This window comes from Atractosteus spatula, chromosome 1, assembly GCF_055471065.1.
Source record: "Atractosteus spatula isolate fAtrSpa1 chromosome 1, fAtrSpa1.hap1, whole genome shotgun sequence".
NCBI classification, from domain to species: Eukaryota; Metazoa; Chordata; class Actinopteri; order Semionotiformes; family Lepisosteidae; genus Atractosteus; species Atractosteus spatula.
In genome coordinates, this window is record NC_142706.1 from 55,507,453 (window position 1) to 55,531,064 (window position 23,612).

Here is a 23,612-nt window from a genome sequence, read left to right on the forward strand (position 1 = left end):
GTTGGAGATATCCACACAGAGAACTTTTACTTCTACTGGATACACCATCTCATCCCCTTTTACTTTGTTTTCCATGGCTGTGTCAACATGACCCACACATTTCCTGGGCACAAGGAGAGCTACTCGCTTGAGGATCTCAATGTCAATCTACTTGTGGTCACCTCCCATTAAAACTTGTCCAAACCGCTCTACCACAAACTGTTCACCCTCAGATTCAACCACAATATTCCAATTTAGCGGGAGCATTCAATGAACTGCCTCCACATAAGACTCTGCCTCATATGACTGTGCATCAACCTCCTCCCCAGAACTCTACCAACCACGGGTCGGGTCTATCCACTCTTGTCCAGAGTCTGAAGCCATGGAACAATACATTCAAGAATTTCTCAAAGCTGGAACTATTCATCCATCTACTTCTCCTAAATGTGCTGGCTTCTTTTTTTGTTGAAAAGAAGGACGGAGGTCTTTGTCTTTACATAGATTATCGAGGGTTAAACAAATCACCATCAAGAATCACTATCCTCCTAGCAGCCTTGAAATCTATGCATGGAACAACTATATTCACCAAAGTGGACCTCTGAGGTGCTTATAATTTGATCCGAATTCGTGATGAATGAAAGACGGCTTTCATGAATACTGACGGGCACTATAAATACCTCATGATGCCCTTTGGTCTCGTCAATGCTCCGGAGGTTTTTCAGGCTTTTGTCAGTGACATTTTTAGGGACATGATTCAGAGATCTGTGCTGGTATACCTTGATGACATTTTCATTTACTCCTCTTCTCTGCAGGAACATATCTCTCACATCTGAAAAGTGCTTAAACATCTCATTGAGCAAATGTTAAATTTGCTAAATGTTAAATTAGAGAAATGTATTTTTCATGTCTCTCAAGTGCACTACCTCGGTTACATTCTTTTCATAGGGACCATTCCACTACACTTACCATACTCACACTCTTCTTGACATCTTTGACAACAGTGGTTTGTGCAGGAGTCAAGATCTGTCTCCACTCAACCCTTGTCTGAACGGGACCATAGCGCACTGCTTTACTTTCTTACCGAATGGCAAATCTATCTCTATATGACTTTCCTCCCTCATCTGAAGCGAGTGACATCAGATAAAGATAAAGATAAGGCACCAGAAAAGATGGTCGTTTTGATTGGAGATGCAGTCTAGAATAATGATCTTTCTCTATAAATATAGTACACCATTATACAAACCAGAGATCACAAGTGTAAACTTGAAGTGAGGGTGCATTTACATCCAAGAACAGAAGACACTTCTTTATACAAAGGGATGTGATAGTATGCAATATAAAATATGCTAACTACTGTATATTGTTTGAGCAATGTTATGGCTTCTTTAAACAATAGCTGGGTGAGATCATCATTTCAATAATCTACTAGTAACAAAATAACCATACAGACCAATTAACAATTACCCTAATTCAGAGTAGTTAAGAGCTGTGAAACCACTGAGCAATTTGTAATTCACTTTTTCCATTTTAAGTTTTCTGTGCTTGTTTTACTCCACTTCAGATAACAAGTACAACCCTCCTGTGGTACTGATGACCTGAGCTGGAAACTAGCAACAGCTATACTGCACAGCATGTCATTAGTCTAAAAGCTCCAGTAATCAGAACGCCTACGTAGAAGTACCAGCAGCAACCCTGTAATACAGAGATATAAGAGAGAGTCTGTAACTTATCCCACTCTGTCATAAACCCTTAGTTATCCAGTGAGAAGAAACGTTATGCTAACTCTGAGGAAATAAAAGCAGTTTTCTTGTTTTGGTCCCTGGCATTCTGCCAATTCATTTTCGAAAAAGAAATAGTAAATAAAACTTTTTGATGCTGAATGTTTTTTTTAATATTCCTGACAACTTGAAAAACATGTTTTCAGCTGAGGGAGACTTCTGAGGGCGGTACATTTGCATAGTGATTAGTGCTGCTGCCTCAGAGCTCTTGGGTCCCAGGTTCAATGTTAGCCATGCAGCCTTCTGGAGTAAGTTTTTTAGAAAAACTGCATTATTTATTTCAGATCATTCTAATTAATCTAAAATATAATTGAAAATAATGCACTGATATAGTAATGTGGTATATATATTTCTTAGAAATCAAGACATTTCCCAGACAGAAAATAGCCTTGTCTTGTGCCCTAAATTAACAGAATAGGTCTCAGATTCCCACAACCCTTACCAGTCACAAGCAACTTTATGATAATGTATGGACGGAATACACCCAATGAGCAATGCCTGGAAACACATTTATACAGTATATAACTCTGCCTCACAACATTACAAGACAATCTTGTGACCTCTAAATACTTTATTTCTCCCTCACAGATTTAATACTTTACTTAATTTTAAGGAACAAGTAATAGGTTTATTCCATCCTGAAAAGAGAAGAAAGAAAACACAACGTTTCGGCTGTGGAACGTTCTTCGGGTGTGAGCCTGATCATACTGATCTCTCTGTCTGCGTTCTCACAGAGTGTTTTGGAACTCCTATTGTGGAAAGACATCTGAAACCAAAATTATCCTGAAACTAGAATCACATCTTCCCCTTTCTCTCAATGACAGTCTTGTTTCATTCTAATCCTCTCTATTCATTTGCAGATTTTGACTTCACACCTCTCTTCTTCACACCACCCGAGTGTCGATACTGCTTCTCTCCTGCTCCTGCCTCCTCCCCACTTCCGGCTTTTGTTCTCCCATGCCTTTTCAACTGCTGGTTTTCTTCTCTTCCTCACACCCGAAGAAGGCTTCACGGCCGAAACATTGTATCTCATTTCTTTTCAGCATGGAACAAACCGTTACTTGTTCCATGGGTTGAAAATGTTCAAACAACAGTAAAGGCAAAATCTAGGAAGCTGATTAATTCATAAGTCAGAGCACTACAACAACAGGATTTCTGAGGTAATATACAAATTCAAGGCATGCACCATAAATGATGCAGACCAAGGCTGGTGACACACCCATAAATAACACAAATAAATAAAAAATAATGTTTTAAGTTACTTACAGTATGTGTTTATTTAGTGACTCAAGAATCTAACTAAAGCTCTATACTATAGTACTTGTTTGACAGGTTCCCATTATTTTAGTAATAACACAAGTCCACAGCTTTGACCTTGATGTGCAAAACAGAAATATCTCATGCTTTAAAATGACTCTTTTACAATGATAAGACTCCCATTTACAATATTCTCCCAAAAAAATTCAAACTACATCAGGCTAACCAAACACTACATGGACTGCAGACAGCAATATTCCTTATAAACTCTAATCAATATTTGCCTGAAGAAGTGAATATTTCCAACCTTTTAACATTTTATGCTGTATATCCTTATTTTATTTATGACAGCTTCCCATTTTCTAAGTTTTCTGACGAGACTTAATATACATTAACACACCCAGCATTCCTTAGAAAAAAGACTGCAAATCACAGCTTGTCTTTTCTTGCGGGCAGAAGCCAAATAACAGGACTTAAAATTATACAATGCAAACTATTTCAGACAATTTCATTTCATAGTGCCTAAACAGAACATTCTTAACAACATTCATCTGAGAAATTGTCATACATTAAACATCTGTTCCATCATACAGATGACCATTACAGTAGAAAGCAACGGCAACTAGAAACATGCCTATTGAATAAAATTCAATATGGCTTAATCTCAAAGCATTCCATTGAAGTAAGTTGATCTGATACACTTCACTGCTTAAACATACAAATGTGTAGTTCCAAAAGCTCTTATCAGAACACCAGAGAATATATAAGCCAATTATGAAAACAAGAACTCAAATGAAACATGCACAGCACAATTTATTGAAGAGAAAAGATGTGAAATGGAGTGCAAAGCAATTTTTATGATTGTTTTTTGTCTCTAAATACATCATTTTCAGAGGAAGTTTAAGAACTGTCTATATAAACTTGCTGAATTATAAATTAATTAAAGATATCTAGTTACATTAATCAGGGTAAATAATCATTGTGCAACATAGTTCTTTTTTTTTGCCACCTTACAAATTCTTGCTGAATATGCATTCTTTTTACTTAAGAAAGCATGGGCTTCTATTCTGTTCCAAACAATAGAGAGCTAAGTGTTTATTCTTTAGAAATAACACTTGACTATAAACTTATTAAAATTACATGTAATCAGCATCTTTCTGCTCTTGTTCAAAATTGTTACCATTAATAATAACATTTAAATTTAATTATATCTTTCAAGATAGTAGCAACCAATCTTGTCTGGATAATAAATCACATACACGTTTTATTTTACACATTTTATTGTATTATATTTGTATTTTATGTTTCTTTGTAATCTACTTATTCCTGAACAGGAGTGGCCTACATAACACAAATTATCAACTTAATTAATATATATCTCATTTATGGAGCTATCAGATTAAAAAATGCTTACAATTTAGTTGTATTTTAACAATAGCTTCAACGCAAACAAAATAGTATAAGGTTTTATACTAAGAGCATGAATGCTGTGCATTAAATATACAGATATATTGTCTCATTAAAGAATTCATAAAGCTATTTCAAAACCTGGTCTAGGTTATCAGAAAGTCATTTTATACCACTCTGATTTAAGGCATTACAGACTACTCATTGAGGAAAAACCTAGCTACAGTAGGTTTGGATACCAGAGGACGATCATCATTAGTATGTATGACAACATCTTTTTCCTGGCATCATCTTAATATTTAATGGAAGTTGTACACAGAAAAGCATACCTTTGTGCTGTGTTTTATGGGCCTCCACATGCTCAAGTTCCAATCTTGGAATAAGACCATAAGATGGAAACTGAAAGGAAGGATGGGCTCTGTATGACAGAGCAGCAAAACACACTTCATTCCACCTTTCTTTTTGATGTTGCATGTGGTGGGGTCCTGAGAAACAGATGCATAAAGGCAGTGATTCAGTGTTTTAATATACTATGGAGAGGAAATAAATATGAGAAAAAATAGCATCACTGAGCTCTTAACTAAACTGAATATCTTTTTCTAGCTGCTATCTGTTCAGCATCTAAGGTTACCAACTTTAAAACAAAATACATAGTCGCTGTCCACATTGCAATCTAAAATGTTTCCTTAAATTTTGCTCTCCCCTCTAAGGAAGCAGATTTTTGTAGATTGCTAAGAAGCCTCCACTTGGTGATTTTATACCATCACCTAATCACTTGCCTTCATCAAACTTGTCAGGTGATGACATGCTGCAGGTCGGCAATAGTCACTTGAAGGTCATCTCTCCCTTCAAGTGGGCGGAACAAACTGGGAGCTTGTCATCCTCCAGTGAGGTCCCTGTCATTCACCCATTTCTCCAGATGTTCCCCTACTGACCAGTCAGGCGGCACTCCCCGCGGATATGATTATCCTTTTCTTCTGGCTTGTGTCAGGTCAGTAGTGACAGCTTGTTCCCCTTCCTTAGGCAAGGGCTACGGCAACAACTGTTACGATCCCTGCCTCCCGGCAACGGAAGAGGCAGAAGAAGGCGTAGCCTTACTCCATCAGTTTACCTATCAGTTTTCTTATTCACCACCACACCCCTGTCTCATCCTCTACTTAAACACCTGTCTTTCCCTACCTCCTTGCTCAGTATTGGTTTTCCTTTTGAGCTTCCTGGTTACGCTACTCCTTCTGTCTTGTATCATTCTTGGTTTTCGGATTACGGATTTTCCCCCTTTGACGACGGTTTTTCGGATCACGGCTTGGCTTCGGTACTCACGCTCTGTTTTGGATCTCTGGCTTCCCCTGGACTCTCGGATTGCTCTATTGTCTACGGTTTCGGATCACGCTTTGGCTTCGGTAACTCGTTCCCTGTTTGGATCTCTGGCTTCCCCTGGACTCTCGGCTCGTTTCTTCGACTACGGCTTTCTTTGGATCACGGCTAGGCTTTATCAGCTCCTGCAAGTGGGTTCATTCACTGGTTTCGGTTTCTCTTACCGAATCCGTAACAGCAGCAGCATGTCTTTCTCATCATCATACCCCTCTATGATCATGAGGCCTTGGCAACAGCAACATCTAGTCATTATCTCCATTCTCTTCAGCCTCTAAGATCTCTTTGTGTTCTGCCGGTCCTTTTGGATGATCCTCCACGCACAAACAAGTACTCACAATCAATACTGGATCACAATCAATCCTGTAATCTTCAGTCTTCATAACCTTCAGGTTCTTAGAGGTCCTACAATTCAGCTTTTGGATCACCTCTAACCTTCATGGCCTTCAAGAGACCAGTGTATCTTCTTTAAATTACCTCCTTCTGGAATTTTACATTTTTTCCACAGAAATTGCATAATATTTTGCTGTATTCCTCTGGATGTTGTCTGCTGCCAGAGTGGTGCCCTAGGGTCGCTTATCGTAGTTTTCCTAATTTTCTGGCTTTTGCCACATTTTTTATTGATGTTCCAAAAAAAAATCTTACTTTTGCTGTTGGCTACCATAGTGTGTTGTTCTGAAGAAACAACCTACAGCCCATATTCTTTACAATCACATCAAAACTGAACGAAATAATTTGTTCTGTTGCAAAGCAAACAGTTTTTAGTCAAGTCATATCCATTGAAAACACTGGAAAGATTATGATAGCTAATTTTGTAACCTACTGGCAGTATGTAGAATGAAACAAGCAGAGGTTAATTCCATGCTGGAAATTAAAAAAGAACAAAAAAGTAACATTTCAGCTCTGGTGCCTTCTTCAGGTATGTGGAGAAGAAATATGAGATTTAGTGTGGTAGGAAAGACAAAAGAAAGAGAATGTGAGAACAAGCAGGGGGAGGTAAAATGAGGGTTAAAGACACGGAAATCTGAGAGGCAAATGTGAAAGGCAGCAATCTGTAAATGAACAGAGAAATTCTCTCTCCTCCACAAGCCAGAAGAAATCTCTGTAGCTAGAATGTTATTTTTCTCTTTCTTTTTTACTTTTCAGCATGAAAATAACCTCTACATGCTTACATGCTAATGCAGCTTAACAGCATCTGCAGTTACAGCTCTCAGAGTTATCCCACCTTAATTAGATTTTTTTTCTGTATCTTTGTAAACAAATTAAAATAAAGGCACATTTGCTTTCTTGACAATTTACAGAGCATATTAAATACAGTAAAGGAACAAGTAATAGGTTTATTCCATGCTGAAAAGAGAAGAAAGAAAACACAACGTTTCTGCTGTGAAGCCTTCTTCAGGCCTTCTTCACACCAGAAGAAGGCTCAACGGCTGAAACGGTGTGTTTTCTTTTTTCTCTTTTCAGCATGGAATAAACCTATTACTTGTTCCTTTGCAGCCTACGCATGCTGACGCAGCTACCCACCTTAAATACAGTAGTTCAATTAAGTATAAAATCTAATTTGTACTTGTTATTAACATTTTGGAGACATTTCATACTGTTTGAGGATACAGTAGATCTACTATCAATAGTCTCATTTTGCATTCAGAAAAAAAGTACAATCTCCCTCAATGCAGCTGTTTTTTTTGTTGTTGTGTTTCAGATCACATGAGGGAAATGAGAGTCCTGCATAACATAAAGCTGCTAAAATGTTTTCTTAGTCGTCAGTGATATTTTTGTATTCTTCCTCTTGAGGAAATCTAAGAAAGCACTGTATTAAAAAAAACAGTGCCCATAACTATCTTACATAAATATTCTTCTAGGTTGTGGGCATAATAACTACTAACAATCTGAAGTGGGACTTTGTATTGCTCCATCTTAATCTGAACCGCTCTATCAGAATGATAATCTCTCTGAAAAAGTCATTGGAAGGAAATTGGTTTCCAATACTATGTAAGCTGCAATGAACTAGAAGTTCAAAAGTAAGTGTCAATTTTACCATGGTCATCCTCTGACTTAGAGGTCCCCACAATGTGCTGCCAGAAACTACAATTTCTGATTTCAATATTTTCACAACCTGAATTGAAATTACCTGACTACTTTTTTCCCTAAGTTTCCCCCTCGGCAGTTAAGCCATTGTGGAGTAATAATGTCTGAACACAATGGTTCTAAGCATGGGGGGAAATCAAGGCCAGCTTTGAGAGGTTTCTAAGAACAGACTCCTGAAGACTGAAGTTTTAAAGACAATTTAATTTCAGTGTTTTCAAGTCAATCTTTCTTCTGTGAGCAGTGTTTTAACAACCTTTTGCTTGGCCTTACAGTTTCCAAAATCTCTTCCTAAAAAACACAGCTGGCATTATTTTTTCCTTTCATGGAAGTGGGAAAAAGGAATTATTGCAGTTTAAATATAAACTAACTGCTGCCCTATGGCTGAAGGTTCCAGTAGTTTTGGTTTACCACAGGGAAACAGAGGGCTGCTGTTTGCATGAGCCTCTAGAATGAAGGAATGCACGCACACACACATACACACGCAAAAACAGGCATAGCTTTAGAAATTTGGTTTCTCTCTTTTGTGCATACCAGCAGTGAACATTGGCAAGCTGCCCAAAAAAGAGTGACTTGCTGGTTTACTTCTTCTAATTATATTCACCCACATATATAAAGAAAAGTAACCTCAACACTTGTGTTTACTTCACCTACAGTGACTCTGTCTACCAACCTTACAAGTTACAGAGGTCAAATCAAGAAACCAATAATTCAGCTGAACTAAAGTCTCTTTAGTTAACATAAAAGAAGACTCTAAAATTGTAATTATATTGCCATGCCATGAAGAAGCTTTCCAACAGGTAATAGGAATTTAAAAGCAAATAAAAAAAATAAATATGACAGATCTGTTGCTAAATTAATAGAAAAGCTTTTTTATTCAGCAAGCAATTACATAATAGGCTAAAAATAAAGTGTCTTTTAACCTCATTTGTACCACATTTCTGGAGCAATAAAGAATAGGTAGGAGAAAAATTTAAATGCAGTATGTGGTGCCTGAATTAAAAGTGTGCACGTTACGAATGCTATGTGGTTTGCAAATCTTAAAAAATTGTATACTGATGTCAGAAATGTGCCAAGAAGCTTTAAAAATGTCCCTACTGCAGTTAATTTTTTTTGTTTTAGCTCTGCAATCTATTGTTGCTTATTTTCAGATTTGTGTGGGTGAAAATGCTGTTCTAAGACAACTGATTTATTTGGTTATTTTTAGTTGTTTTCCCAAAGATCTTAGTGACATACAGTCTAAGAATTAAGCTTAGCTTAGAAAGAAGCTGAGACATGTAAATTATTCAGTGGGATTAGTGCACACATGTTACAGTATAAATTCTGCTGTTTACCAAAGCTAATTAATTAATTAAAAAAAAACTGTAAATGATGACCTTGCAGCAAAATACAGAGATGTATTAAACAAACATTAAAGAAAATATTATCTGCTAAAACTACTGAAACTATTGTTTGTACAAAATAGCCTTAGAAAAGTTACAACTGAGAGGAGGCCATTTATCTCATTTGGCTGATGGTTGCTACTTCATTTGATTAGAGGGCCTCACACAGATGATTCTTGAAAGAAGCTGGCAAGCCTGGGTAACTTAGTCTAGACATCCAGAACCCTATGTGTTAAAAAGTGCCTCATGTAGATTGCATTTCAATGTTTTTATTAACTTTTAAATATATACTGTATATCAGATTGAAACTACAGAATATCCGGAAATTAAAGAAAAAACAACTAAACATTGCTCTTCACTAAATATAATCTTGTAAATAGATTTTTCCTGATGGTCTATTTAAAAAAAAACAAAGGTTGCCTCAGTAAAGACAGCTGGTAACTCAAACAGTTATCTTTTTGCCAACTGGCTGGAATGTTGCACAGTTTCAGGAAAAAACACTGATTGAGAGCCAAGGTAAATGAAAAGAATAAAACCATCTAAACATTATTAATCAGTCAGGCTGTTTAAAATTAAATCAAGCCCCCTTGTTCATGCATTTATTTTCCAATAATGCACTAGTTTTTAATGAAAAAAAATCCCTATTCACAACAGACATCACATTTTAGTCATGATGGAAAACAAATAAAAATCAGCAACAAACAAATATATTTCAATGGAATCTATTTAATTGGTATTGGCAGGACAATATAGCTTTCACAGCTGTAAATGTATAGTGCTACAGTAGTACATTATTTTGTACACACTTTAGACTAGCATGGAAATGCACCTTCTTAAGAATCTTGGAATCTATCTTAAAAAAAACTGGTTAAATCACAGCCCTGCCATACAAAATTGGTCATTTGTTTAGTCATTTCTCAATACACTTGAGGCTACCAATAGGCTAAAATAAATCCATAGATCTAAGTGCCGAAAATATAAACAACTGAGTTTAGAATCGTCTTAATAAAATAACCTCAATGTCCACTCACATCTGAAACGCCACTGTGCTTTAATGCATGTAGGGTTTCTAAACATTCCATTTACTCGTGCAGGAAATAGATTCTAACCACCAGATATTGTGGTTTTCAGTACCTTAAATGTGTGGAATGATAAACCTACAATAATAAATATGATGTGGATCAAAGATTACTGAAATACAAAATCAGAGCAAAATTACACAATAATCAGTGGCTTAAGCAGATCAGTGGTTCTTAAACTTTCATATTGCTTTACTTCAGCTCCCTGATGTCCTAGCCTGCATTTTAACAAGATGTGTCTAAAAAATCATCATCATCATAATAATGTGTAAACAGACAAAAATAAATGCAGTTTTCTTATGGTAAATCTGGAGATGGGAAACTTTTCTAACATGAGCAAATGCCCATACATGTCTAAAATTAAGCATAATTTAGTGCACATGAATATTGCTTAATGAAAGCCTAAAGGGAAAAAAAAACTAAAACCAAGTGGCCTTCATAGACTGGAGCATTTCACCTCTTGTTTGAAGGCAAACAAATAAAAGCACACGTACAGGCCAATAACAGGCACTTTAGGGCTAAAAATCCTTTTTTCCAAGTGTACACACTACATTTTACTGTGTACAATGAAGGTAAGTGATGGCACCTCAATAAATTATTTAATGAGAACTGAGGTGAATGTGCTTACATACTTTAAAGTAAAAAATAATGAATTGGGATTTTAATAAATTAATTTAATACATGATACATGATGTGGCCAAGCTATACTTTTAAAGTGCACTCCTGTATAGCAAAGACTTAAAGGGAGAAAAGAAACAACACAATTTTCTGTTATACTATATTTTTTAGGTTATTCTATATAAAGTATAACATTAATCCTACACCATTATTCAGTGAAACCTTACTTTGGGTTGTTAACCAAATTGAATGTGTTGTAAAAATCTATATTAGCTCCAATAGCAGGTTTATGTACAATTTTTCTCACGTATTTTAGCCCACATTGTTTGTTTTTATAAAGTCTTTTACAGAATGTTCTAGGAAATCCAACTGTTTTTAAAGAGACGTATTATAAATTCCTGTGTGTAATAAAAAGCATAAACTATAGCTTCTTCCGCTGCAAAATTTAGGCAAATTTAAAAAAGAAGATGTGTTCAGTCATGCATGACCTCTGTATACCACCAGAGAAAAAAGGCTTTTAAGTTAAGCATTAAATATCAAAGGCAAGAACATCCATTAAACCTTTTTCAGTGATAAAATAAGAAAAGCTTCTCTCAATTATTTAGTAGGATACAGATTAGAAGAAAATGATGTGAAATTTGTTAGACTAATCATTGGTTATATAGTCCATTTGAGAAAGCTAACATTAATTAAACAAATGTAAAGCATTATTCCAACTTGCTGGAAAAAATGAACATACTGTATTTTAAAAAGGCGGTAGGTGGAGACAAGATGGAGATCCTTCTCAAAATCTTATTCCCCAGACAGAACCTGACCAAATGGTGGTAAACAATTGGTCGGGTAACATTTAAAAGTAGGAAGATGAATCAGTAAAGCTACAAAGATAGCAGATACTCTGTTATTTTCAGAGGGAAAAGAGGTCTAATGAAGTGGGCGACCAATCAACTAGACTAGGGACATGAAGCATGGTTTGTGTAGAGTCTTGGAGACTTGTTTTGAAGCCGGTAAACATCTTACTTATACAACTGTCTAATTAGAAGCTCAAAGAAGAGCCTTGTTTTTTTTTTTCTCGTGGTGTGGGTTATTATTTTAGGGAGTGAAGGAGAGGAGAAAGCAAAGAAGTCCATTCCCTGAGATATTTTGGATTGGGGACATGAACAAACTTCCCTAGAGCTACAGGAATAGCAGGAGCAGAATCAAAATGAGCTGCTGTTCTGCCATATAGTACTGCTAGAAGGGGGTTGGTTAAAGATACCCTCAGGTCATTCATTGGACTTACAGCCAGACAGAAAGTAAGCAGAATGTTGAGTTGAAGAAACTGCTTCAAGAGTGCATCAAATATATTTGTGTGTTGAGTGATAAAAGAAAGACTCAGAAAGACTGAAGAGCTAAGGAAGTCCCAGGGCAACAGCAGCTGCCTCAAGACAGAACTGGGCAAGCAAGAGACAACTTCCCTCGCCAAGCTTCGGTTCAAAACAGAAGCAAAAGTGAAGGACATGAGGGGAAAGGTGGACACTTTTCAGTCCCAGCTCAGTCGGGACATCAATAGGAACAGACAGCCGGAGGAAAGAATTCATCCTACAAAGGTTGTGCTGGTGGCCAGTTAGACGAAGAAAAAGGGAAGAGAACCAAGTTTTAATACTTGAGAATCATAATCTCCAACTGAAAGAAGAAATTAAAACAAAGTTCAAAATGCATGATCTAAGTGAAAAAAATTGAAGCACTGTCATCCACTAAAGAAACGTGTGCAGAGAAATCTGCTGAGACTGTGAAGGATGTTGCAGTGAAGCGGCTAAGATGGTGGCAGATAGAAAGATGGAAGACTCTTCAAATATTTTCCCTCAGATGCTCATGCTGTAGATGGAGGCTACAGTTAGGCTGTCATTTTAGAAAGAAGCAACAGACCTGCCAGATCAGACAATTTAGAAGAACAGACATAGTTTCATTTGACTGTAGAAAACCTGTATCAGATTGACTGTATCAGACAGTATCAGACAGACTGCCTTACTCCTGACAGTGGAAGAAAAGGGGTTTAAGAGAGTTTGACTATCTTCAGATAGAGGAAGAAGAGGTTAAATAGGAAAATAAGGTTCTGCTATATACTGTAGCTACAAGACATAGCTCTGGTTCTCCCTTTCTCTCTCTCATTTTTTCCCTCTCCCTCTTTCTCTCTCAAATCTTTATTTTTACATACAAATTCTCTCATAATGCCCAAAAATGTCACATAAGTTCATTCTGCTTGCTTGTACATACAGTATGTATGTTACAAATGAATTTAAAATTGCAATATATAAACTTGTAATAACCAGGCAAAGTATGTGGAAATAATTTGTACAATTGTTATGTTCTGATATATGGGATATGCGAGGCCTTTAAAGGCATCTATATTTTCCTTTATTAATGAATAAAATGGAAACATGTACAGTATGTACTATAGGGTTTGATTTTGAAAATGGAAATATCTGTTCTGAAAAGTAGGCATAATACACTAGCTATTATACTTATCAGTCCCTTGAGCTGTACCCAGAAGTTGCCAAAGTGTGTTGGGCTTCATGCAAAGCTGTATGTCTTTGAAAACATTGAGCTTTTCCTGAAACTGCTACTGTAATGACCATTAAATAGCCACTCCCTAGTCCAGTATTATAAAGAGATAAAATTTCGCACAACCCTGCTACTTACAGAAATCAAGCACTGATATTTTCAAGTAAATCTGCAAAAAAAACAACAAGGATTTTCCACTGATTTTTTTTTTCCTGTAGTTATTATTTTTTCTATTTATACTGCTTGGCACAAATTGAATGAACATGCATTTTTATTCAATTGTTACAATACTGAAGTTTGTAAGACAGCCAACACAAAGTGGACAGCTTCCCACCTCATGCAAAACCCTTTTTTATAGAAAGATACTTTACAGAGAAAAAGTAAAAAGTTCAAAGTGGAAAAGAAATGAGAAACATCCCCTTTATATTATGCTCATATTTCTTTGCATATTCTGCATAATAATTACAGTGATATTACAATAAAATAATATAAAACTAGCACAGGACTGATGTGACAGGAGTTGGACTTTATAACACTATACTATACCATAAATAAATTCTAAATTATATATGTAATATAATATAATATAAAGAGTTAAATATAAATAGTTTAAGCAGGTAGCTGCGTCAGCATGCATAGGCTGCAAAGGAACAGGTAACAGGTTTATTCCATGCTGAAAAGAAAAGAAAGAAAACACAACATTTCGGCTCTGGACACACATATCTTTACATAACACATAACATATCTTCCACCACTCTTCCGTTTCTAGACATATAATTATCTATTAACCGTCAATGACTCTCTGCCTAGGTCTATTACAAACCCACAGAATCACACAGCTATCTCCTGTACAGCTCTTTTCACCCCACTCACACCAAAAACACTCTCTCCTTTTCACAGTTCCTCAGGCTACGTTGACTCTGCAGTGACGACATGGATTTCCAGAACCAAGCATTCAAAATGCATTTTTTTTTCATCAACAGAGGATACCCCACCCAGGTTATCGACAGGGCCCTCACCCAGGCCAAAAACAGCCCTCAGATCATCAACTCGATCAGGAACTCCCAGTCTTACAACCACATTCCTTTGGTGCTTCCCTACCACCCTAACACACTTTCTATCCCCAGGACCATCATTAACAACTACGCCATTTTACAGGACGATCTCTCCATCTGTACCCTTTTCTCCTACCGCCCAATCATCTCTTATCGCCGACCACCCAATCTATGTAAACTTCTTGTTCACAGCTCCCTCGACTGCACTCGGCAATCATCCCCCCTAGGCACCTTCCCCTGCAACAGAACTCGCTGCATCACCGGCAAATACTTATCTAACAACACGCTGATTCAGGGCCCCTCAGGTCAATTCCAGATCACCCAGATGACATCCTGTATCTCCAGCAACCTCATTCACTCTATCTCTTCCAAAAATTTCCAGCTGTCTACGATGGGGAAACCGGAAGAAGACTAGGAGACCGCTTCAGACAACATGTTAGGCCTGTGAAGATTAAAGATTTCTACAAGCCCATAGTTTCTCATTTCACCTCAGACAGCCATGATCAAACTGATCTCTCTGTCTCTGTTCTCTGTTCTTTCTCAACTCCCACAGCAGAAAGACAACAGAAACTAAATTCATCCTGAAACTAGGTTCACACCTTCCCCCTTAGCTCAATGACAGATTTATTTTTGTGTAACCTTCTCTATTCTCATGCAGGTTTTGACCTCATACCTTTCTCCACCCCTCTCCACTTTGCACTTCCTGAGTGGCCCCTCTGCCTCTCCCTTCTCCTTCCTCCTCCACTTTTCCAGCTTTTGTTCTCCTGTGCTATTTAATCCTTGCTGTCTACCCTTTCTTTCTCACACCTGAAGAAGGCTCCACAGCCAAAACGTTGTGTTTCCTTTCTTTTCTTTTCAGCATAGAATAAACCTGTTACCTGTTAAATATAAATGCCTAATGGAATTATTATACTGTAGACATACCTGTCCACTGATTTTTGCCTATTGTGGGCATTGTTACCATAAATTTAATGCTCTATAGATTATATATATTGTATACAGTATATGATCTGGGCTCTCCCTAGTGGCTCAGCTGGAGAGGGTATTTAATTGAACTATTTGATCATGGGTTCAAGCCTGGATCAAGTCACTTTCTGACTGTGATCAGGATTTCCCAAGCAGCAGTGCAATTGACTGAGATATGCTGAGGGAAAGGTAAGGGCTCTCTTGGCTCTCATTGACACAATGACCTCTGCTGGCTTGTTGGCCTTTACTGGTTTATGGTGCTGTCAGTGGAAAATATGTTAAAAGATGAGAGTCCTACAGTTCTACAATTCCTCATTCTCTCCTTTGTAAGGTAGGAGATTGTAGCTGTGATCTGACAGGATGTGTACAACAGAAATGATTGGCATTTTTTAAATAAAAATTCAGGTTGCCCAGTGGCGCAGTGTTTAGCATTGTTAGCTCACAGCTCTGGGGCCCTGGGTCCAAATGTGGACCTGGGGTGCTGTCCCTAAAGTTTGTATGTTCTCGCCTTTTTCTTCAGGGTTTTCACCAGGTGCTCTGATTTCCTCCCAGAGTCCAAAAACATACACATACAGTAGATTAACTGGCTTCTTGGAAAATTGGCCCTGGTGTGAATGCACGTGTGTTTCTGATTGTGTCCTGTGATATACTGGCATCCTGTCCAGGGTGTACTCTGTCTGGCTCCCCTGTGACCCTGAATTTGAAGAAGTGCTTAGAAAATGGGCGGAGAGAAAAAAGAATACATATATGATCTAAATTTCCAGTTTAGTATAATGTCAAACAAAACAGGTTACATGGGCAGTGATAAAGTTTTCATTTATTTTAAAGAGAACATTACCGAAGAGAACATTACTTACACATTTTATGTTGCACTAGTTTAGCTATTTTCTTTTCACTGGCCCAAAAATTAGGAGGTATGATAACTGATGTAAAAAGAAAACAATACCATTCAATGGTCCATCTATCCATTTGTAGTCCACTTAAAACATGACCAATTGACTATAATAATTTGCATAACATTTCTTTGTTTTATGTATTTTAAAGAATAAAGCTATTCAGTCCACCCGGACCCTTCTGTTCCCACTAAAGACAGTTAACTCAATAATGTGGTGAAGTTTTCCCTGACAGTCAATGAAGCCTAACTAACTAGGTGCTTCAATTTAGTTATTTATAATAACTGAATATCTACAGCGATGTTTCTACTTTGTGTCTTCACAGCACATCACAATTCGTAAAGAAATAAAAAAGTTTTAAAAACTATGATACACACAGCAGTTGCGGCTCTTTGGAGTTTGATCATTCTCACATACAGTAGATAAAATCTATCTTTAATCAGAAAATTCTCTTTAGTCTACCTGTCTGGGTGGCTGTCTAGACATGTCTTTCGTATATCCTTAAACCTCAGTATGGGTAAAAATGTTTAAACTGCTTTACATGTGGTATGTATAAACAGTTTAAACATCAGAAACCTAAGCCCATTACAGCACATTTTTGTCACAAATGTGACTCAGTGAAAACTTTAACCAGAAAAGACATACTTAAACACTATGGCTATACTATTTCTGTTATGTTTTTTTATGACATAATTAAGTAGGGTTACAATATATACCATCAATGTCAAGTATGGAAAAATTGAGCTTATATTATACATAGTTTAACATGTATATCAGTTTTCAAAATATCTTTTGAATCCCCTGCAGTCGACAAAGACTGGCGAGTTAAAAAGAGAAAAAGGCAATCTCACAGTCTCAGAATCCTTTAAATGTGTTTCTGTTCAAATACTCATTTTCATCCTTTTGAATCTAACCTTTCTTGTATTTCATACCCTTTTTTTAGAGCAGGAGCATTTACATGCTGAATCACTGATTCCATGTCAACAAAATAAACAAAATGAAAAGAGCAAAAAGTTTAACTTATAAGTTGAATACAAATAGGAAGGGAAATATGAGTTATTACTTGAAATGTCTTATGTTGTAGTGTGACCATTTTTCATTTGCAAAAGCATTAACCTTTTAAATAAGGTGACACAGCTCTGAATGGTAGCAATACCGTTAGGAATATTCTAATCACATGACAAATAATGTGCTGATGAAATGACAATTTAAAGTGCTGGCCTCTGGGGGTATTTTATACATTTACAATTATTTTTTTCTATTACACCCACCTACAGTAAGTTGGATATACCAATTGTTTTAAGACTCAGGTCTTTAGCTATGACTTTGAATCCCACTAAGGTGAGATGTGTGAATGAGATGATCACCTGCAAAATCATTATCTGACACACTACAAGCTCCACAGTGCCTGACAGGAAAGTTTATTAAAGGAACAGTATGTCTCTCATTGATGCCACTGAAAGCCTGCAAACACAAATAAATATGGGTTTCTGTTTGCTGAAAATATGAGAAAGCTGTGGTTGCCTAATCTGAAACATATTTTGAAGGCACTTTCCTAAAATCTGACCTTTGCTCCAAGTAAGTACCATCACTAGCTGAGCTCCTTGGGAGCTACAGTATGAAGTGCTGTTTCTATGCACTCTTTTTAGAAATGTGCTCCCAATTCTCAATAACAGCATTTGGAGTAATGTCTATTGCACTCAACAGCAGCATGTACAGGTACTTAGAAATTCAAGCAATTTCACATCAGATTGTAACCTTCTGTGTCGCAATTCAGGACATTGTAATACTCCATTCCACAAATGATAAATAGCTGGCTTCTAACTGGCTAAAAGTTGTGGGATCTGCCCTTTAACATGCTTGCTGACCTTCATTAAACTTTTCTTTAAATTCCTGGAATATTTGGTAACTGTTTCACACAAAAATGTTAAATGTACCACTCTGTATGAAAATCATTGTTTTAAGGTCAAACACACAGCTTTTGAAACACCACTCAAAATGTGAGCTTCATTACATGTTCAGAGCTTAGTTGTTAAGAGTTCCACCGAAAACAACAGGATTAATTGCGATGAACTGAAAGCAGCATACTAACTGGAGACGATCCAGTGGTTAGTATGCAGCTCTAGTTCTCTGTGCAAGGTTAATACCAATTGCAGCAAACTTGGCCACTAAAATTAGTTCCCAAATGTCATCCTAAAAATGTTCTCAAGTGCAACAAACCCAAAGAAAATGGTGCTGCCCCCTAGAGAATACTAAAGAATGCCACTAAGATAGTATAACTCTTGCTATTGAATAAACAATTTCGTACCATACTAAGAGGAACACTTGATTGTGTTCCAAATGTAGTAGTAGCTTTTTGTTGAACTTATATAGTTAAAACCTAATGTTTTTATGCATCTGACACAGAGAGATATATTTTATTTTAATATTCAACTAAAATTACATTCCAACCACAATACAATACACTAACATCAAATGTTCTAATCTTGAAGGAATGTGAAGTCACTATTACACCTAAAGTACTAATACACACAGAGCCTGTAGTTTGCGATACAGTTCTGAGATATACAGTAGTGTTGAGATAAATAATCTTTGGAGGGAAAAGAAAAGAAATTTAGAAAAAACATATAAGGAAATGGTACATGACTCTTAATAAGTGTGTTCAGTCACATCTGGCTGTCACTTGAGGTATTTGTTCTGATATTTATTGTGAGGGGTTTCCACACTGGTGGATCTTAGAGGCAGTGGGATGTGGAGGAACAGGGGTACAGTGGGTATAATGTGTTATTTTATGTAGTTAAAAAGAAAAGTCCCATGGATTGCAGTCAAGGCTCTAGTAGCTTAATCTTCAGAAAATGAGGGTCTAAAACTGACCCAACTACTGACCTAGGTCAAAATTCACTGATATTAATTAGAAAATACTCTTGAATGTAGTGAAACAAATGTAGCACATTGAAGTGCATGAGGTTTACTACTATGATGATATAGTGCTAGGATGAAATCTATAAATCTATACGAGCAATAGAGATATTCATAGATTAAATGCTATTATACAAATATGGAAAATAATTAGTTAATAAGCTAATTGGTGGTGGCTAATTCAACATTGTCACATGGGGGTCAATTAGTGGAATGTTTAGTGTATAAAGGCCACACGGAATCAGTTGGTGGTTATGTGTGTGATAGGAGTCTGGGGAGTTTCATGAAGAGTTGGTTTGTTGTAAAGACATGAAAGATGTCTTACATAAAGCCTCGTGTTCAGTATAATATTATAGTAGTTATTTATTGTGTATTTAGATCCCTGGAACATGGGTGGAGTCTGTCACAGTGATAAAGATTATACAGCACATTTAACAATTATTTGGGCATTTGTTTGTAATGAGTCATCCATGTGATACAACTAAGGAAAGGACTAGAATCATACAGACAAATCTAAAGCTGAGTGCTGCACAGATAAAATCAGATTTACAGTAGCTACAATGTGCTGATCAAGGGTCAACATTGACAGTTCCTGAAAAAAGTACTTGAAACCTCTGTAAATTAGTCTGTGCTCCTGAAATAGTTAAACTACTCATTTGGGTTCTTAATTTTTGTCGGAGAGTGTACTTATTCTTTCAGAAGTGTAAGAATTGGAACTGGTTTGCCATTTGAAGGTGGCTGTATCTCCTACATAATTCTAGTATCAGTGAATCAAATAACTTTGTCAAATTACTAAAAAAAAAGACACTTATGTTTGCTGCCTGTCTCTCTGTGTGGTCTTTTTTCTTTTCTAAGGAAAGAAAAGTCCAACTTTGCTGTATTATAGTTGTTCCAAAATGTTCAGTCTGCCTGGCTAACCTTTAGCAGAATCTCTTTAATCCTCTTTCTTTCAGGTTAAAATAATTAATCACGGAATTTCTTTTATCCAGGGTCAGCAAGTTAAAATACATTTTGTAGTGTTTATGTAATCTTGTCAATAGTTTTCATGAATGCCAGTATTTTCCCTGTTATTCCAGGAGTATCTTAACAGGAGTACTAGGAAAAAAGCTAATTCATATAATTTAACATATCTACTAACAGTAGACCTTACACTTAGTTCAGCAACACGATTCAAAACAAATGGCTACCTAAATACTGCAAAGGGAAAATACTAAGAATATAAAATTCAAACTATCTTCATGTATAAAAGATGTTTACTGATTTTGCTGTCTTTCAGTACTTTCATATTTGTGGGTAATTAATTTTAATCACACATAGAATACTTGCTAGGTCAACTAGCCCATGCATAGCAATATGTTAAGCAGTGAGTGACATACTTTGTCATACTTCATGAATTTAATCAAACAGCAACATAAAAACAACAAATATCCAATTAAATTGTTTTAAATTAAAAATCAAAACTACACTGAAGTGATCAAAGATAATGGATTGGAATACATTTATTTTTTATTGCTTTATGACTTGTAAGCAGGCAAGCTACCCATAATTTAGTTAGAGATTAATGAAGTCCTGATTTGTATTTTCTGATTCTGCATTACGCCCTATAAATAAATTTTGTACTGCCTCCATGTGTCTTTTGCAACACCACAATGTTTTTAAAGTGACAACAACACTGTGCCACCTCATATGCTTTTACAATACATAAAATAATTGGACTGAGATAGAAAGTCTAGCAATTAAAAATAATATTTAAGAAACACTGATTTCTAAAACTGGAATATTGTTAATAAAACTCTAAATAAATATATTCTAAATGAAACTAAAAAAGAAAAATCGTTTCACATAAAAAATTAAAATAATGAAGTGTATTTTCAATGTCCTGCAGAGTCTTTAAGATTCTTGCCCCAAAGGTTACAGTACAACCTCAAGCAAAGTGGCTCAGGGCTTAGATAAGCATTACAGGAACCAGAAAAGACTTTTGCGACTGGATTAATTTCTCTTAGGCAGAAACAAATGGAATAATAAATTGTCTAATTACTATTCTGAACATCAATTCAGTGTATAATAAGTGTTTAGAGAGATTGTTTTCCTTTTAATTTATTGATAAGACTGAGAAAAGGTGCTTACCCTGGGAAGAAGGGAGTACTGAATGCAGAATCCTGGCTCTGAAGGAAAGTATTCATCAGATTTAAAGCGTATCCTAATCTGGTTCCCTTTGGATACCTGCTTTCCTGGGGCAGATTGGGATCCACACCACCGACCCAGAATATTGCCTTCTGAAGGCTCTTCAATTTCTACAAAGTCATACCTAAAATGGACAAAGAAAAAGGTTTGTTTTTGAAAAATATTGTTGATTCTTCTGATTACTTTATTATACATGTGTTGAATAACACATGACTAACATCATGATATTAATAGTGATTTAAGTAAGATGCTAACTGATGAAACTTGCAGCATTCCCCTTAACTACTGTACATACATTTTGTTTATTTTACACATGTAATTGTACATCTATTGCTTTAAAAGTGAACATAGTTCAACCAAAAAAAGGAGGACTCTATTCAGTTTTAAATTCAATCCCTTAGATGTGTCTTTTATCTTTCATTCCACTCTAGATATTTATTTAGTTGTTTAATGGGACAAAATTAATCACCAGGAAATCAAAACGTTACACCGCACAGTGAATAAAGGCCCATATTTTAAATCAACTTTAAAAACCTTGAAAAATCTCACGTTTTGTCCAAATGGTCAAACATTTACATTAAAAGAGACTATAAGCAATAACATAAAGCTAATTCTGCAATTTTTCATTTCAGTAGATCTGTAAAATTCTAATAATGATAAAGCTAGCCAATGAATGACAACATTGGTCGAAGATTAGCACTATTACAATGCCCCTCACTTACGAGGAATGAACCAGGGGGCTGCTGCAAAGGTGCAGCTAAAGTTGAGGGAGGGGTAAACAAAGATGCATGTAGACTTCTGGGCAGCCAGTGAGTATTGTACTGTAAGTATATAGTGAGTATGTATTGTAGGTAAGCGGAAATGTGGCATGATTTCACCTCCATTTATGTTAACTCCATATTTTTCACATCTGATTAATTTATAAGATGATCATATAAAGTATGACACATATAGATCTTCTCTTCTAAAATAAGATCTGTTGCACGAATTAACTAAAGGTTGGAATAACATACATAGTATTTGTATACTTAGGTTTTTTAGATATTTATTCTCTATTCTGCTACAGCCGTCTTCACCAGTATTGCCACCATCTTATTTTTTACAACAGGTAAGGTCAACAACATCTTCTGGAGACCTTTCTTTCCCAGAGAAAGGTACAAAAGATGCATCTCTCTAAGCATTTGAGGCACCGTCCTCTGCTCTGGAATCTGGAGCCCCTAACCACTACTCCACACTGCTGTCTGTTGATGTTTACAGAGCATCTGAAAGTAAAACCTCAAAAAGCAGCCATAACAATATACATGTACAATTGGAAGCAATTCTCATGTCATCTGTTCCTATTTGAATCAAAAGAGGATTTCAGTGGAAATCTGGGCATGCTTCTGCTCACAATAACTTGTATTTAGCAGAAATTTAATTACACACATAAACTTAACAGTGCTGCAAGAGAAGACAATAGCACAAACCTCTGTGTGTATACTGTAGTATTTACAAAACCATCCTGTAATCCATCCAAGTACCCTCTGGGCAATGTGACATTGTTAAATGGCTTATAGCTATTGTTTCCATTCCCTTATTTTCCTCCAGGGAACTTCTGGGTTTATTTCCAGCCTTAATTAAATTTGAAAGAAAAGCTCAGCATAATAAATGAAACCTATAACCTCAGAAAGGAACTTAATATTAAGTACTACTGTCCCTGTTTATTGATAAAGACGGTGTCTTCTACTAATACGCTTAGTACTACTATTATGATTTATTATCAATAGTAATTAATAGTACTATGATCATTTATTATTGATTATTATAATTATTATTATCATAACTATTATTATTATTGAACAAGTAAAGGTTTATTCCATGCTAAAAAGAGAAGAAAGGAAACACAACGTTTTGGCTGTAGAGCCTTCTTCGGGTAAAGCCTTCCAGAAGAATATGCATGCTGACGTAGCTACCTACTTGAACTACTACTTAATAATAATAATAATAATAATAATAATAATAATAATATTGTTATTATTATTATTATTATTGGAGGGCACTACGTTTATTCCTTGTTGTTGGGTCATGGCTATTGTGCTTTTCATTCCATCATGGAGTC

At 36.1% G+C, this 23,612-nt stretch overlaps 1 protein-coding gene across 1 annotated transcript in view; it reads right to left on the minus strand.

Moving 5' to 3' along the window:
- The window catches only part of pdgfc (platelet derived growth factor c), a 104,229-nt gene that overhangs the window by 19,088 nt on the left and 61,529 nt on the right, over positions 1 to 23,612 (minus strand). The window contains exon 3 of the mRNA XM_088917220.1: positions 21,458 to 21,638. Within this exon, the coding sequence (XP_088773346.1) occupies positions 21,458 to 21,638 (181 nt within the window). The remainder of the gene's footprint in view (positions 1 to 21,457; positions 21,639 to 23,612) is intronic.